General features: G+C 34.2%; 1 protein-coding gene across 1 annotated transcript in view; it reads right to left on the reverse strand.

Moving 5' to 3' along the window:
• Positions 1 to 18531, reverse strand: part of LOC140439899 (breast carcinoma-amplified sequence 3 homolog) — a 66615-nt gene extending 48084 nt beyond the window's left edge. The window contains exons 1-8 of the mRNA XM_072530073.1: positions 18276 to 18531; positions 7474 to 7786; positions 7145 to 7366; positions 6684 to 6941; positions 6438 to 6626; positions 5948 to 6359; positions 5634 to 5822; positions 1688 to 2174 (exon numbers count right to left, since the gene is read on the reverse strand). Coding sequence (XP_072386174.1) covers positions 1688 to 2174; positions 5634 to 5822; positions 5948 to 6359; positions 6438 to 6626; positions 6684 to 6941; positions 7145 to 7366; positions 7474 to 7758 — 2042 coding nt within the window. The 5' untranslated portion in view covers positions 7759 to 7786; positions 18276 to 18531. The remainder of the gene's footprint in view (positions 1 to 1687; positions 2175 to 5633; positions 5823 to 5947; positions 6360 to 6437; positions 6627 to 6683; positions 6942 to 7144; positions 7367 to 7473; positions 7787 to 18275) is intronic.
• Positions 18532 to 18979: the final 448 nt, after the last annotated feature.

Consider the following 18979-nt stretch of genomic DNA (forward strand, 5'->3'; position numbering starts at 1 on the left):
ATTTTTACATCTGTAATAAAAAACACATTTTTAAAGGTAAAAAGAGTCCAGCCAAGAGTCTAGGTTCGTAGAATAAGAGCGGAGTCCCGGCAAAGGGCTCCCAAGGTATAGGAGACCCTGTATGGGAGCCGGAGCGAGACTGGTTAGTGACTTGAAAATGTCCCATAATTATCTTCTTCTTAGGGTGCCTGTCCGTTCCGAACGTTGGCAATCATTCTGGCTATGATAACTTTGTTGGTTGCTATACGGCATAGCTGTGTTGAGGTCTTTCTATACCATGCTCTCAGGTTAGCAAGCCAGGATATTCTTCTTCGTCCTGAGGCATTTTTCCTTCAATTTTACGTTGCAAAATGCATTGGAGAGCTCGTATCTGCCTTGATTTGTCATTGTATATCCCAAGTACTGCAGCTTACGGCCTTTCACGATGTTGACCAAATCTGCGGTTGTGTTCATCCTCCGCAGTACTTCTTCATTGGTGACTTTTCTGCCGATGGTATCTTCAGGATCCTTCTGTATAACCATAGCTCAAAAGCCTGAAGTTTTGATGGAGTTTCCGCCTTCAATGTCCACGTTTCTACTCCGTACAAAAGCACTGAGTACACGTAACATTTAAGGAGCCTTATTTTTGTTTCTAGGACCATATTTATACATTTCCTTTTCTCTCGATATGGGCATTTTCAGGTCAATTGGCTAATAGTTTTAATAGCTAATATTGTAGAAGTTTTGAGGCAGAGTGATGCTCATCGGAGTGCGTATTAGTCCACGACTAAGGGCATGCGATGACAGTTATAACTAATATCCAATAGGGATAATCAAAACTATTTGGATAGGTGGGGTTCGATTAGATTTCATATATATCACTAGATCATCATTTGTTCTTTAATTATATCATAAGTTAAGGTTTGCTCAAATTAGTTCACGGAATTTAGCTATTTTCTTTTTTTCGGATATGATTTTCTTGGGTTAGTCAACAGCCAAAATGAGTTCTAACATACTATATTGATAAGTATTTGCTGTTTGTTGAATGACACAATTGCACCTTTTAGCTGTATATTAATTAGAACAAAAAAAAGGAAAAATATGTTGGAAGTCACAGAAATGAATTTCTGGCTTACATTTCCAAAACTGAGGACATTAGTGGAAGAGAGGGCAATTTAAATACAAAACTGTTAACAAAGAAATAAGTGAGAGAAACTGAGAGCTCATTATCAAAAAGAGATAACGAACTGATCACCACCAGACAAGAGAAAAAGGAGAAATATTGAATTTATCTAGAAATAAAAAAATCATACTCAAATCACACATGGTCAAATAATAAGAACAAAAATTTAAGGTATTGCTGAAAACGCATCATAGCACTGCCTAAGAAGGAAGATGTCTGAAGACAATATGTTTTACGATTTCCCTTTTTCCTGTACTATTGATTGATATTAGCACTTCTGCTCAGCATTGTCTAGATTTTTAAGTAAAACGTTGAACTAAACATTGCATATATTTCTCGAGAATGACTGCATGCAAGAACATAGAATCTCTAGTTTGAGCACCATTAGTACGTTATAATGCGATTGAAATAGAAATATTGGCTGATGAACCCGTGTTTTAGCAATATCATCATAGCACTATTTACTTTCAGGATAAAAACCTTACAATATAGATGGCAAATACAAAAAAATATATAAAAACTTACCCGGCAATAGTTTTATATGTTTTAAAAGTAAACTGTGGTCCCATCCACAATCTCCTGTGAGGTCCTGCATGTGTAATTATCTCCACTTGTGACAACCAATGCTCATCATTATATTCCGCTTTCTTATTCTTAACTTCCACCTTGTCCTGATTAACGAAATTAAGATTCTCTTTCGTCATGGGTGGCACCAAATCTACTCCACCAGTTTTTCTCTGCAACAACCACTGCGCTCGAGCGGTAACTGTCAGTTCAATGGGAGTGTCACTGGAGACTCGTTCTTTCGGTATGTTGGATTGCTGGTGGGGATCGAGATCATATTGTATAAGAGTTCCCAAACAGGACATGACAAACAGAGAGTCAATAGGTTTCGTGTTCTTTATTACGGAGCTATCGCGGGTCATGTCAAGCAAGGCTCGTGGAGCCCCGAAGCAAGTGACCAGCCGAAGAGAGATGTTCTCCTCTGATGAAGATGGCAATCTTTGGCGACCTAAAATACGAGTTGATTATAATTAAAGTAAAATTGGGTATACTTTGAAAAATTTATACCACTTGTATGTGTAGATTTGTATGATAATTATAGAGGCATCACTCTACTCAATATGGCATATAAAGTGTTGTCCAACGTATTGTACAAAAGACTTCTCCCCTACGCCGAACAAATAGTGGGAGGATATCAGTGCGGTTTCCGTCCTAATAAATCAACAACGGACCAGATATTTACAGTGAGGCAGATCCTTGAAAAAACCCTAGAGTTCGGCGTCGACACCCACCACAACATATATGTTGACTCCAAAGCTACATACGACTCCGAAAATAGAAATAAACTTCTACTTGCTATTGTAGAATTTCGCATTCCGTTTGATCTTGTCCGGTTAACTGAACTTACACTCACAGGTGCAGAGAGCATGGTAAAAATCCAAAACGATCTCTCAAGACCCTTCCATTGCAAAAATGGACTAAGACAGGGTGATGGACTATCGTGTCTCTTATTTAACCTGGCATTAGAAAAAATAATTCGAGAGTCGCAGATTACTACGAATGGTACTATCTTTAACAAATCAGTACAAATTGTCGGATACGCAGATGACATAGACATCATAGGTAGGTCCACAGAATCTCTGACTGAAGCATTTCGGTCGTTAAGAGCATCTGCACACAGAATGGGACTAAATATAAAGGTTAAAAAGACCAAATATATGTGTCGCACTAGGTCAAGCAACCCGACACCTACACGAATAATAATTGATGACCTAGAACTGGAAGGTGTTGACACCTTCATATACTTAGGGTCGCTGCTAACCAAAGATAACAACGTCAGTGAAGAAATCAAATGAAGAATAGTGCTCGCCAATAAGTGTTACTATGGCTTAAGAAGACAGATGGCGTCAAAAATGCCTGGAAAAATTAAACTGACTGTATACAAAACACTAATAAGACCAGTGCTAACATATGGTTCAGAAACTTGGACACTAACACAGAATGACCAAGAATTGTTCAAACGTTTTGAGCGAAAAATACTAAGACGAATATATGGAGGCATAAAAGAACAAGGTTTGTGGCGCAGGCAATTTTGAGTTGTATAGAAGATTTGGAGAACCTGACGTTGTAAAATTCATTAAGGTAGCACGCCTCAGATGGATAGGTCATGTAATCAGACGAGAGGAAGATGCCATAGTCAGAAAAGTTTTTGACCGAAGAGGGCCGATCGGACAACGAAGAAGAGGAAGACTGAGACTTAGGTACCAAGACAACCTAGAAAATGATTTGAAGTCTATCGGAATTAGAGCATGGAGAAGAGTTGCCAGAGACAGGGGCGAATGGAGGATTGTTCTGAAGAAGGCTTTGGCTCATAAAGAGCTGTAACGCCACTGATGATGATGATGATGTGTAGATTAGCTTTGTATCAGCTGTATTGATTGTAAGTTAGAAAATTGGTATTTTTAAGATATCCCCTTATACGGACTCATCTATCGTCTATTCGTTACCCACATTGGTAGTTCTAGCCAATCTATTGGTAGTATAAATTGATTGATAGTAGCAATTAAAATAAATTGATTGGGATTTAGACTCTGTTCACTGTACTGGTGATTGCAATGCCTCTATAATTGACAAATTTATTATTTAAAATCATCAAATAACCTTCTCTCTATTCTCCAGGGACTTAGTGAATATTTTATTTCGAAAAACCGATCGAAACATAAATGCATTTTTTATCCGCTGCGTCAAAACCATGGAGCATTTAGGGGTGAAACTTTTCAAGTGAGCACAAATCTTACAAATGGTATGCGTAAAAAATCATTTTGTTGATTTATACAACAAAAACTAATTCCGATCTGACTCCAACAGAAATTGTGTCTACAAGTACAACGCTTGGTGTTAGCGACAGAACAGTCGGATAAATTCATGAGGAACGATTAGATAATAGTTGAAACTTTCTCCAATATTTCTGTAAAATATTTGGAAACAAACCGATAGGAGACCAATGAGGAGTTTACTTACAATAAGACTATGAGGATTCAATCGAGAAGACTACATGGAATTCTTTTATAACATATCTACCAGAATCAAAGCCATACCGGCAGCCGTTGTTTTACATAAAAATGTATCCAAATTTTCAAAAGTACTCTCTACCGACTATTGCAGGTTTTTTATAATTAGGCTTTATTTGTGAAAAAAATTGGAAAGCTGTAATGGTGGAGTACGCTGACATTATAAATCGAATGCATCAACTTTAATGAACATCAAGAAAAATCGATCGGAAGGATACAATATTTTTTATTTGGATGAAAATGTAATAAATAGGGTGTTAAGTGGGCTACTAATGAACAATCCAAACCATTTGTACCAACAAATGGTTCCAACAAATTTTCAATTAATTTCAAATTAACAAAACAGTTACTGCAACAAAGTACACATTAAAGAATAGTTATGAGAACATGAATTATTTTGAAAATACCATTACTTATTTGAAGTCAGAGCAAACAGTTATGTAGATATTGAATTTAGCAAACAGTTATGTAGATATATTTATACAAGTATAACATGGAAACTTTGGCTGAGAAATATGGTGTAGAAATCTTGCAATTACTTCTCTCTCATTGTGAACTCAATCCGAGAGAGATGCTTTGAGGTCAAAGAAAGATCCGTTACTACCCGAAACACTGACATAACTTGAACATGAGCAACAACTAATGGATCAAGCGTTTGTGAGTCTTTGCTCAAACGGCAAAACTATGTATCGGGTGACCAACTAAGAACGGCTCTCGACCATATCTCGGGAATGGGTTATAATATAAAATTGTTTATAATAAAAGTGGCTTCTAGATTAACCTAAAAATTATTTAGGCACTGAAATATCGTCGTATTCTTCACAAAATTCTGCGTGTAATTGATTTCACAGTTTTAGTCTATCTTTTCAATTAAGAGGTGGAGGATAGTGGAAACATTTTTATAGAAAAACACTTTGGTTCTACTTAACCGATCTTTGCAAATAGCTCTTACTCAGTACTAAATACTTTATAATTGAGAAAAATCTAGTAAGTAAAGTGCAGGCTAGAGTGCAGCTTAGTAAGTAGTGGCCACTATTGCAAGTTGGACCTCTACAATCGTGGAACTTTATACGCGTTTTTTTTTTCAATGAAGTAAAAAATTTCCATGTGTACTTCCCTACTAAGGAAACTTTCTTTAAATACTCCATATTTGCTTCCATTCCAAATTGATTTTTGGAAAAGTGTTAAATTTACACGAACTAATTTTACCATAAATTGTGTTGTGCACATAACAACAAGCCTTATTGTGTCCAATATCTCAGTTATGTCTCCAGATTTCTCATAATCTAATTCTCTCGTAATTTTTTTCATAAAATAATTTTAAATCGCTTATAGAGATATATTATATATATTATATAGAGATATATTATATTTTAAAGATAAAACCTGTTACAAACCTGTCGACTGTCTTGGTGGGGTATTCCCGCTATTTTGCAGCACTATGGGTTGCCTAATTTGAGCTAGGGGATTAACGACAGTCGGATGTGGATATGGCGGAAATCTTGGATTGTGATATGGATAATGAGACACACTAGGCATTTCTATCACCGAGATTGGACTGTTTGACCTCCCATCAACTGACAAACCTAAAAAATGAATAAGCGTTAACATATGTTTTAAAATCATTGTAGATAATGACTATTCTTGATACTGTGAAATATAGACAACGAATAGGAGTCAATTGTAATATCCATTACAAGAAATAACTTACCTGCAGATCTATGAAACCGTGACATCTTGTTAACAACATGTGAGGTAGCGTGTGTTCGCATTCCAACATTCCCGCCATACGGTGTAACCGGAAAGACGTGTGTAGTACCTCTTAAAGTGCTGACACAAGCCCACCTTGAATCTTTTGAAAAGCACATATCTTGTACAATCGCAGATGTATCTCCTCGATGTAAAATGTATAAATGATGAACAGACGTCAACTGAGGTCCTCCTGGATGTGGATGAATTCTGAATAGATGAAAATCGTGACCACGTTTATCGGCCGTCAAAAGTAACATGCCGCTAGGATCGAACTGTAGAGCTACTACGGGTTTTGTATGTGCGATAAAGTGTGCTATCACCGGATCACCTGTTGGAGTCGAGTTTTCTTGAATGTTATTATAACTGGGACACTGAAAAGTATTCTATATTAATAGATAAATTTTAACCAAATATTATCAAAAGTATATTGTCACTTCTGAGAGGCTTACCCCAATGTCTAAAATGGTAACTATTCCTTTATGAGGAACATCCGACTGACCACCAGCTTGGGGACTGTTTGGAGAAGTTCCTGGTTTAAATGTATTATTTCCCGTCAAACTACTGGCGACAGTTTCTCCTAAGCCTCGTAGTCCTCTGCCCAAAGACTTCGCAGCATGGATAACAGTTGCGGTATAACTCTAAAATTGATTTTAACAAGTAATTTTCACGTTCCAGCATGAGTTGGATAAACTTACTTGTACACCTTCTCCATCCATCCCTCCATTGCTTCTTTTCGACATATTTAACTTTTTCTCAGCATAGGCTAACCACCTCGATCCAAGAGTTACCGGATTGGAGTTCAACCCAGGACTCAAGAAACAAGTTGTAACAGTCATGTGATCTTCCAGAGTGAGAGCATCGAATACAGCAATTTTTTCTTGAAAACTTACCACAACAAATTGTTTGTTGGCTAGCACATCAATTACAGAATTTTTGAACTTAATTACTTTAACCTGGAAAAAAGGAGAAATAAGATTATTCTCCAAGTAAAAATAATGATTAGATAGTGATATTTGGAAAAAAGAAACTACTGGAAAACTTGTTTAAATAAAGAGACCTAATTTATGTGCACTAACGTAGAATAATTTAATAATGTAGATTAATTTTAAAAACAAAAACATGATTCAGCAAACTAGAAATAAAAGCCATATCCTACCTGTTCTCCTGTTTTCAGTGAAACAAAATTTAAAGAGCTAAATTTAGGTCCAGACGATGAATTATCACAGATCGCAAGCAAGGGTCTCTTCGAGGAATATAAGTCCTTTTTGGTTGTATTACCAACTATATATGGCACAGGTAAAAATTTAAGTAGATTAACATAACCGTGCCTCCAAGATAAAATTTCAGTGGCTTCACCATTAGCTGGTATGGCCCAGACCTACAAAAATAAATTAAAATAATACAGCCGCACAAATACATATATTCATCTTTAATGTAGATTATTCCTAGGATCACATCAAGAAAAAATTATCACATATAACTTACCTGTATTCCTGTATTATACCCCAAAATAAGAATAAGTGTCGATGGTATAAAGCTAGCATAGCTGCCAACCTCAACAACCGCTGTTTTGTCAGTTTCAGGTTCTTCAAACCTAGCCCAAAGAATCTGATTATTGATATTATGAAGATCCAAGTGGGATGTAGGAACTACATCATTTATAAAGCCAGCAACACTTTCAAGAATCGTTGGATCATTGACATGTCTTGGTAAGACTTTAGACGGTCCACTTAGTGCTTCAGGGCCTGTGTTTACAGGTGATTCTGACATTTTTAAAATAAATTTACTAAACTATAGTCTGGAATAAAGAAAAACATTAAATAGTTTAATTTTATTCAGGTATATACACTCGCGATCATCAAATCCGGGTCACCTTGAAAATCACCGATATTTCATTTTTAACGAGCTTTATCGTAAATAATAATAACACAAATACAAACTAATGCATGTTTCTGAGAATTGTTGCGGTTTCCTTTGTAACAAAGAATTCCAATAGTGCCGATTTCGCGGTAAAGTGCACACTTCCCAAAATGAACGCTACCTGTAACTCCGCTTGTTTTAAATGTCTCGTTTGTACTTCGACTTTCTGTTCAAATGCAACAGACAAACGTTTATTATTGCCACCATTAGTGTTTATTAGTGCCATTATTAGTGTTTATTTTTTGACAAAAATGCCTTTGACTGTTGTTGAAACGGCACAAATTGTTGCACTTGTGGAAGACGGTCACACTCAACGGCAAGTCGCAAGAACTGTTGGCGTAAGCCTTTCTACGGTTCAACGAGTGCTTCAATGCTTTCAGGAGGCAAGTTTGCTAACCAGGCGACCTGGCTCTGGACGAAGAAGAACGACCAAGGCACTAGATGACCGTTTCCTTGTGTTTCAGGCTTTACGAAACCGGACCTCTACTGCGGTTATGCATCAAAATCGTCTAGAGGAAGTACGAAATAGCAATTTTAGTGTTGCAACAGACAGAAGAAGACTTCGTTCTTCTTGACTATTTCTCGGGTAATGGCTAGAGGACCGCCACTTCGCCGGGTGCCTCGAGTTGCACGACTAGCTTTTGCTCGACAATACGCGCATTGGGGAATTAACGATTGTAGCAAAGTGTTATTCTCAGATGAATCCCGTTTCTGCCTAACTGGATCCGATGGACGTGTAAGAGTTTGGAGGAGAACCGGTGAACGATTTTCACAAGCTTGCATTACTCCAAGAATGCCATTTGGTGGAGGCTCGGTCATGGCTTGGGGAGGTATATCTTCCGACTTCCACACAGAATTACCCTTCATCGAAAATGGGTCCCTAACTGCATGAAGGTACATTACGGAGATTCCGGAAGAACCTGTTATGCCGAACATGACAGGGCTTGGAGAAAACGCCGTTTTTATGCAGGACAACGTGCGACCGCACGTTGCCAGGATCAGTATGTAATACTTGGACGAAGTTGGAATTACGAGGGTACCCTGGCCAGCTAGGTCTCCGGACCTGAATCCCATCGAACATCTCTGGGACGATTTGAAAAAACGTATTCAAACCCATACACCTCCTCCTAACAACGCACAGGAGCTTAAGGATCTGTTAGTGAGAGAGTGGAATAACATACCACCATGTAATCCGGAGAAAAATTAAGAGTATGCCCCGTCGTCTGCAAGAGGTTATTAGAGCAAGGGGAGGCAATGCACGATATTGGTCATTAAAATTTCACTGATTTTTTACCACGTTCTGTATTTTCCATTTTTTTTTCGTATGTCTGTTTTATCAACAATTTTATTTGTTTTCTGTTTTTTTTTAATAAAAACAATAAAAAACCATTTTTTTTTCTTTCAAAACAAACATTGATGACAAATAAAAAATACATCAGCCAAAAAAAAAGGTTATTACTGCACCAGAGGCAAAAATATTTAAGAAACTTGAAATTTTCAAGATGACCCGGATTTTATGATCGCGAGTGTATAATGGAAGATAAAAAACAACGTTTGAGAATATATACAGGGTGTAAAAAAAAGTTAAGTCATAAATTAAATCACGTATTCTGGGACCACAAATAGTTCGATTGAACCTAACTTACCTTAATACAAATGTGTACATAAAAAGTTACAGCCCTTTGAAGTTACAAAATGAAAATCGATTTTTTCCAATATATCGAAAACTGTTAGAGATTTTATATTGAAAATGGACATGTAACTTTCTTATGGCAAGAATATCTTTTAAAAAAATAACACTGAAATTTGTACACCCCATAAAAATTAGGGGTTTTGTTCCCTTAAACCCCCCCCCCAAATGTTTATATACGTTCCAATTAAATTATTATTGTGGTACCATTAGTTAAACACAATGTTTTTAAAACTTTTTTGCTTCTTAGTACTTTTTCGAGAAGCCAATTTTTATCCAGATGAGGTTACTTTTTTATTATGAATTAAAAATTCTTTAGTCATTATTGTTACTATGGTTACTATGAACTAAAAGTCATCATCATCATCTTTGGCTCGACAATCCTCTGTGGATCTTGGCCTGCTCTAAGATTCGTCGCCATTCTGTTCGGTTTCTGGCAACATATTGCCATCTTATTTTTAATATCCGTAAGTCGGTTTCAACTCCATCTAACCACCTAATTCGCGGTCGGCCTTTGCTTCTTCTTCCTACAGGTGTTCCTGTGGTTAGCTTTTTAGCAATGTGTACACGTTTTTAGGAATGGCAGATATGCATTTAATTCTGGCTACGTTTGAGCTGGCTAAATTAGGGTTTTAGATATTAGTAATTTGAATTAGGCGAATGCCAAAAGAATAGTACAGCAGCTGCAAGGCCTTATACAGAAAAATATCCTAATCGAAATACACCCGACAGACTATTATTTCTTTCCATTGATCGTCGTTTACGAGAGACAGGCACATTGCGACCGCAACTTGTTTGGCAATAATGGTCTACCAAAAGTAGATACAAACGATGAAGAGATTTTAGAAGCAATTGAAGAAATCCCTGGAAGCAATAAAAGAGTAGTAGCGGCCCAATTAGATGTTTCTCAAATGATGATTTGGAGAAGATTCAAGGAACAGCAGTATGATCCTTATTACTTAACACCCGTTCAAGAATTTGAGCTTGAAGAAGGGGCTTTTGCGATTGGTTTTTAACGGAAAACAAACAAAATGTCAATTTTATTAATCATGTTTTGTTGACCGACGAAGCTACCTTTAACAGAAATGGCATTACGAACCATCATAACACGCACATCTGGGCCGAAGAAAACCCACACGGAAAAAAAATGTTCGGGCAGGAATTGTGGATAATAACCTAATAGGGCCAGTATTTCTTCCAAACAATTTAAAAGGTGAAAATTATATACACTTTCTACAAAACGTGTTACCAGAGCACTTAGACGAGGTCAATCTCGCAGTCAGGAAAAATATGTGGATTTTACTCCAGCGCATTAACATAATGAAATAAGAGAATATCTTTTCGATCAGTATCCTGGACGTTGGATTGGAAGGGGCCCTGATCCGCCTATTTCTTGGCCACAAATAGGTGCAGATCTTAACCCAATTGACTTTTGCTTCTGGAGTTTTATGAAAGGGTACGTAAATTCCGCATCAATTTTGAACGAACAATAAATAAGAAATAGAATCATAGAAGTTGCAAATCGATTTCGTCAGAAGCCCATGATTTTCCAAAATATTCGATTTTCCTTTTTTAAAACAGTGTCGAATGTGTATTCGAGTAAATGGAGGTCATTTTCACCATTTGTAAAATCCACCACATATTTGTAAATGGTTAAGTCAGTTTATAGAGACCTGGTAATACATAATATGAAAATTTATTTATACTTTACATTTCGTTAGATACTCTAAAAATTTTGAAACATATTAAAAAAGAATCCGTATCTCGATAAAAACTGGCTTATCTAAAAAGTACTAAAAGGCAAAAAAGTTTTAAAAACATTGTTTTTAACTAATGGTACCACAATAATAATTTAATTGGAACGTATGTATAAAAACATATGGGGGGACACAAATTTCACGTTTTTTTAAAGATATTCCTGCCGTAAGAAAGTCACATCTCCATTTTCAATAGAATATATATAATAGAACAGTTTTCGATATATTGGAAAAAATCGATTTTCATTCTATAACTTCAGAGGGCTGTAACTTTTTTTTATGTGCACATTTTTGTACTAATGTAAGTTAGGTTCAATCGAACTATTTTTGGCCACAGAATACGTGATAATAGTTACATATTTTAAAGAAAATAATGTTAGCTACAGAAGATGGATTTAATGGGATGGGAACACATAAACATGATGGTATACTAACTACTAACTAGAATATAATAATGATGGAAAGTGTGAAAAAACATCAGAAGGCATAAAAATATGTTCATCAATGGTGTCACCATCATCAATCGTGCTACAGCACTATAGTAGATCCTTGACCTTCAAGTTTATTTCGCCAGTCAGCCCTATCCATTGCCAATCGTTGCCTGTTACTACACCTATTTTTCTGGCATCTTAGTCTACACCATCCTTTCATCTAAGTTTTGGCCTACATCTTCATCTACTTCCCACCGGCTGTGACATAAGAATTCGTCTAGAAGGGTTGTTCTGCTGTGATCTTGCTAGATGTCTTGCTCATCTTAGTCTTCCTATTTTAATGGGAAATATCACGTCATTAGATATCTGTTTGTATTTGTGGTATATCTCATAGCTGTACCCTCTCCAACTCTCCAAATATCGTTTTTACCTATGCCACCGAATATTCCTCTTAAGATTCTTTGTTCAAACATAAGAAAGAGGTTTTTATCTGTCTTGAAGATGGTCCAAGTTTCTGATGCACACATATTTTTTTTATTTTTGTTTTCTAGCTTAAGTTTATACTTTTCACGTGTCTATGCAGCCAAAAGTAATACTTATTTGCTAGAATTGTTCTTACGTTGAATTCTTCAAGTTTTCATTGGGTATCAGGGAGCCTAAGTATGTGAATTTGTCCATCACTTCAAAGCTAGAGTTATCAACAATGAATTGCTGCCCAATGTTTCTTATTAGTTAACTGGGAATGTAGAATTCGTCCATGGCTTCATCACGATTTTAAGATCGTGATGTCAATCAAAATCAAAATAGTCAATCACGATTTTAAAAAAACACCTACGAAAATTCTATCAACAACTGTAGAAACGAATTCAAACATAAAATAATAGCCTATAGAGATAAGCTAGTGCTCATGACTGTCACCAAAACTAGCAAACAAAGCTCGTCTGAGTGAGAGGTTGCAAACAGCGAGTGACCCAAAGTGGATAACTGAATTAAAACTGGCAACCCACCTGACGTTTTAAATATGGAAACCTCTTCATTAAATAAAAAAAAATTACCATATGCTAGATCATAAAACAAGAATAACCCAGGAGAGTAGTTACAATTGATCAGTATTATTATCATTATTAACAAATCACTAATTGCCAGATCTAGAAAATGAATTTGAGAAAATTACATACTAGACATAATATACGAAATAAGAAGGAAAAATTTAGTTTAACCTGATTTGAAGATGTTGAAGGGCAGGAATAGTTTGATTTCCTAGTAATTCAAGATATTTGAATTTCCATCATCAGTGCGGTTACCAGGTATACATGAGTGAATCCACTAAATATGCATGTAAAAACACTTTAAATGATTTTCCTGGTGGAGATCAATAATATGATCCCCTAAAATTCCAATCCAAACGTTCAACGTTTTATGGATACTGCGTATGTACATATTTTTCTTTAAGTGTCGTCTCCCGATCGGAGGTTGGATATCATCATCACTATCTTTACTCTATCTACTGCTGCTCTGAAGAGTTCTATAGAACTGCATTTAAACCAGTCCCTTAAGTTCCTCAACCATGACACTCTCCTTCTTCCTATACTCCTTCCTCCTCTTATCTTTCCCTGTATCAGCCTTAGCAGTTCATATCACTGCCCCCTCATTACGTGTCCAACATATTGTAACTTTCTTATTTTTAATTTTGAATAAAATCCTTTATAAAAAGGTATATAAAAACCCAGTTGGGCTATGTTAAATTGGCAAAACGTTTTCGGAATAAGTATTCCATCATCAGTACCAAGTTAATACATGGATGTAGCCACTAAATATGGGGTTACAAACCCTTTAAAAATTGCTAATTGAAATTTAGTTTACATAATGTCTGTTTTACAATTTAGATGGTAAAGTTACCGTTGGATTGGTAACATGGTGCCAATCCAGGTACCAATCCAACGGTAACTTTACCATCTAAATTGTAAAACAGACATTATGTAAACTAAATTTCAATTAGCAATTTTTAAAGGGTTTGTAACCCCATATTTAGTGGCTACATCCATGTATTAACTTGGTACTGATGATGGAATACTTATTCCGAAAACGTTTTGCCAATTTAACATAGCCCAACTGGGTTTTTTATATACCTTTTTATAAAGGATTTTATTCAAAATTTTTAATATATGGTATACAGCCAAACACAGGAACTTAGTTTCCTTGTGGATTTCTTATTTTTATTGTGTTTATTATTTTGCATTCTTTGCCCATTTCTCGCAACACCACATTTCAAAGCACTGTAACTTATTTATGTGTTCTTGCTTTAATGCCCAGCTTTCAAGTCCACATTGCAGTATCGATAATATCGCAGTGCTCTTACTCTCAGTTCTAATCTAAGGTTTTTGTTGCAGAGAATTGTTTTTATTTTTACAAACGCATTTCTTGCTATTTCTATCCTGGCTCTTATTTCGGTTCTTTGATCATTATTGTCTTGAAATCCAAGTTCCTAGGTATTTGTATTTATCAACCCTTTCTATCGGTACATTTCCCAAATGTATGTTTGTTGGTATATTTGTTTTCTTTGTTATTATTATGTATTTGGTCTTTTTTATATTCATTTTTAGTCCATATTTTTCACAGAAACTGTTTGTTTTGTTTAGCAGTAATTAGAAATGTTCACCAAAGCCTGTCATAATCACGGTGTCATCTGCATATCTCGTGTTGTTAATAGATCTTCTGTTAATTATTATTCCTTCACTTTGAGATGCTTCGTCAAAATGGCTTCACTACATACATTAAATAGTAATGGGGACATAATACATCTCGGCCTAACTCCTCTCCTGATTTCAATTTCTGGATTGGGTTCGTTATCTATTACGATTTGTGCTCTTTGATTCCAGTATCAAAGTGTATCTGCATATGTATAGACACACTGAAATGCTTATTTTCCTGAGACCAATAACATACAAAGGATAGATTATGTCTAGTAAATTCTGAAGAAGGACTAATCTGTAAACAAAATATTCTTTAAAAATTATTTTTTTCATTTGATTTCCTCAATATTATTTCACAGAATTCCATCTGTTTAAAATGATCAATAGGAGATCTTTCTTGAGTGGTCTGCACTTTATAACAATAGTAGTTGTTTCTTTTCAAAGTATTCCTCATTGTTTTTTTCATATATGTTAACTTCAACGACAATTGGTCTACTTGAACATGGCATTACTTCAGCCTTGCCTAACTAATTTTCCTTTCATAAGGTTGATCTGATAGAAGCAGTTTTTACATCTGTAATGAGTACAGCCAAACTTTTCAAATTGATAAATAATGGCTAATACAGTTTTTTCTATGGGTATAGGTTTTTTTTTGAAAAGCTGTAATAAATTAAAAGCTTCTTGTACAGAATGTCCCCCAAAGTACCATTTTATTATTTTTTTACTCTTTCTGTAGTGGTATAAACAGTCCGCATATTGAATTTTGATTGTCACACCTAGTAGCTACTTCTCGAATAAATGAGGGATTTATATGAATAAACAATCAGTTTTATCACTCGGTATAATGCTTCATTGTGGGAGTTGATGCAGAATGTGGATAGGAGACTAGGGGGAAATATGATTTTGATTTCTGTTTATTAAGCAGAAACATAATGTTAGTATCTTTTGCTAATTTTGTAATAATAATGATTATTTTTTTTGTATCTACATATCAGAGAAAGTTCTGAAGTCGAAGAAAGTTGGGCAAAAATTAAATCAAATACCTTACTTACCTAAGGAAACCCTTGCCAAAAGAAAGATAAATAAAAATAAATTGTTTTCAAGGCGACACACTCAATGGTTCTGCACAGAAGGGAAGGAAAAATGTAAAAAAATCTTAAATGAAATACTTAAATGTCAACCAAGATACAAAAAGCTTACAACAGTTACAAGACAATAAGAAATGAAACACATACTATTGTAAAAAGAATAGGAAAAAATCAGTGCAAAAGTTTTTCAAAAGAAATGGTAACATGATTTTATTGGTCTACAGAAGGAAATTTGGCACTTTATAAGGGGACAAAAAATGTAGATGAAGAAACTAATAGATCTCAAACATATAAAAAGCATACATGGATTGACTATCTGTACACAAAGGGACAACAAATGTGATTAGGACTAGAAGCATCAGAGATAGCCAGAAATGAAAAAGTTAATAAGAACACACAGGAACACTTTTCAAAAAACACTTGTGGATAAACTTAATAGATACTGGAAGAATGTGTGTATATGCAGTATTCGTCATAAAGCAAATTACCCTGAAATCATAGAGTATAATAGTAGTAATAATAGTAATGTAGTGTCTGATCTAAGAAATCAATTTTAGGAGTAAACTCAAAGATGTAATCCATCTTTTATAATAGAAATGTTCTCTTCGATATCATAAAGGCAATGGAATAATATCAGGGAGCTTATTAAGCCCTATACTTTCAATTTAATTATGGATGAAATTATCAAAAGCATTAACAAAGAAATAGGATATAGAATGGGGACCAAAAAAGTAAAAATACTCTGTTGTGCATATGAAGCAATACTGATAGCCTAAGGCAAAGATGATCACTCTATAAAGAGTAGTCCATATATTCAACTATTCAACACAAGAGCAAAAGAATTTAATATGACGGTTTTAACTCAGAAAACCAAAACTATAGTGATGAGTAAAGATATACATAGAAGAAAAATACAGATTTGTAGATATAGATTACACTGTCCAGCTATGGAGACCTGGAGATAGATATAAGAGATCAAGTAGAAAAAGCAAATAGCCTGGCATGAAATGTTAATAACACTATCAGCAAAATCAACATCAAGAATGTATAAAGCCAGTATAAGACTAATAACGACATATGTATCAGAAATAATACCCAACACAGAGGCTATTGGAGATGGCAGAGATTAGGATATTTAAAAGAGTTATAGAAAATACACTGAGGCTTAAAGAGGAGTAAAGGCAAGAAGAAAATGCAAGGTATAAATGAGTAGATACTAAACACAAAATGAATGGAATAATCACATTTAGTTCACATAAATTGAGGGATGGCACATGTGCAAGGAGTCATCAGACTAAGTATGCCATACTTGTTGGAAATAATTCACAAATTATTACCAACCAGATCTAATGTTGTCATTAGAAATGAAGATCTTAAATATTTTGTCAAAAATATTATTTTTTATAACCAAATCTAATATAAATGAATTAGCTCTATATTGGTAAACTACTTATTTTGATACATTAACTTTTGTAAATGTTAAATTATCATATATTACTTTTTATTTAAGTTTATACTTCTTGCCATGATACTATGATTAAGAAGATAAGATATTGCGCATAAGTCGTGACGTAATTGGACAGCTGCACGTTCGTAATGTCAGTTTTTTGTATGTGTCAATAAATAATCTTTAATAAATAGTTTGGAGATATCCTTTTGTGTACGATTATTGTAATTATTAGACCTTTTTTTAATATTATTATTTTGCTAATAATTTCATCACAGAATGCATAAAAATCCCATTTAACTTTAACAAGAATTCAAATTCTGCTCTCCAATGACGGCATGCGCGAACACGACAGATTTTGTGCTACGGGAAGATCTTATCTTGTTATTCATAGTATCATGCTTCTTGCATTGAAAATAATTATCTAATTGAATATGATTATTTTACAAAATAATAATATACTTTCACTGTAACTATGATTTCCTATATATTAATTGATAATGATAATTATATCCAATCCCAATAAATAATTTGTAGATATGTAAAATATTGGAACAAGGTATGACCCAAGATTATATTTCTATGAAACATAATGAATATTTATTCTGTATGAAAATAGTGATAACAAGTAACCAACAAAAGCTCCAGACTTTTCTCCTGTAGACTTTTCTAATTTTTTATAAAGGATTAAAAATAGTATAACTTATAGATAATAATCTACCAATAAATGCATTAAATATGCATTACTGCATTAAAACTAGGAAACATGATTAACTGAAATAAAATTACAAGTATTAATTAAATTCCCCTTGCTATGTCAATAAATACAAGAAGTGAGAGGTTTCAATACACTGATAAAGAAAGATATTTTAAGAAATCAAAATCATATTCCAGTATTTTTTAAAAACTGTTTTAATTCTCTTAGTGTCATTTTCTTACAAAAGATCAGTAATACCTTCCTTTTACCCTTAAAGCAATTATCTAAATAATTACAGATTTAGTAGGAATAATTAAAATAGACAAGAGGAAATAAAAACGAGCATACCTAATCGCGATTGGCAATTTAAAACAATCAAAACATCATTACTCTCTGGATGTCACAGCTTTGCACAATCAAGCAAAACAAAGCAACTGACAACAAAGGGGTGTGGATAAAATTATATAAAATAAATGATAATTAAGGGTGCATATGAAAATGTAACATACTAAAAACATCATTAAGCTTTGTTTACATTCAATTACATAAAAACATTTTCCTTACCTTGAAATACCTAACAAAAAATTGCTTTAATATAAAACTGCGTCATTTCTCAATATATCAAAAGATCATCTTAATATAGTTTATGTCCAATCTAGATACAAATTAATACTTTTAAAACAAAATCACACATTTTAAAAACCGATATATTAAGTTAAAGTATAAAAACAACCAGCTTTTTAAGTTATTTACTAATTTTAAAATAATAGTCAACAACAACCTTCACAATAGTGACATTTTCTTCAGACACAAATCAGCTGGTAGGAAAACAAAACACTCCCACTCCCACCCTTGAAAATAAAATCCTTGGAAAAGGAGGGAGGCATGTTGCCATCGAAAGGAATGTTACATCGCGCCTATAATTAGGCAACTTTGATAGCAAAATTTGAAAGAGAAATTATGTTGTTTTCGAAATGATTATTAATTAATTATATTTAATATACACCATACACGTAACCTATTATAATCTTTATATTATTTAACTAGCTGCTAGCTATCCCGCTTCATGCATTTTTGCACTTACAAAAGCAGTTAAATAAAAGATTTTGATTTTTGTCTATACAAATGTTTGGGCTATTTTAGAAATAATTACCTTACCTCCTCCTTATTTATTAATTGTTGTAAATTCTATATTAATTGTAAATATGTTAAATATTTGTAAATAGGTTTTTATGCAAAATTAATGTTTACACTATTTTTTCCAACTT

This window comes from Diabrotica undecimpunctata, chromosome 4, assembly GCF_040954645.1.
Source record: "Diabrotica undecimpunctata isolate CICGRU chromosome 4, icDiaUnde3, whole genome shotgun sequence".
In the NCBI taxonomy this organism is placed as follows: domain Eukaryota; kingdom Metazoa; phylum Arthropoda; class Insecta; order Coleoptera; family Chrysomelidae; genus Diabrotica; species Diabrotica undecimpunctata.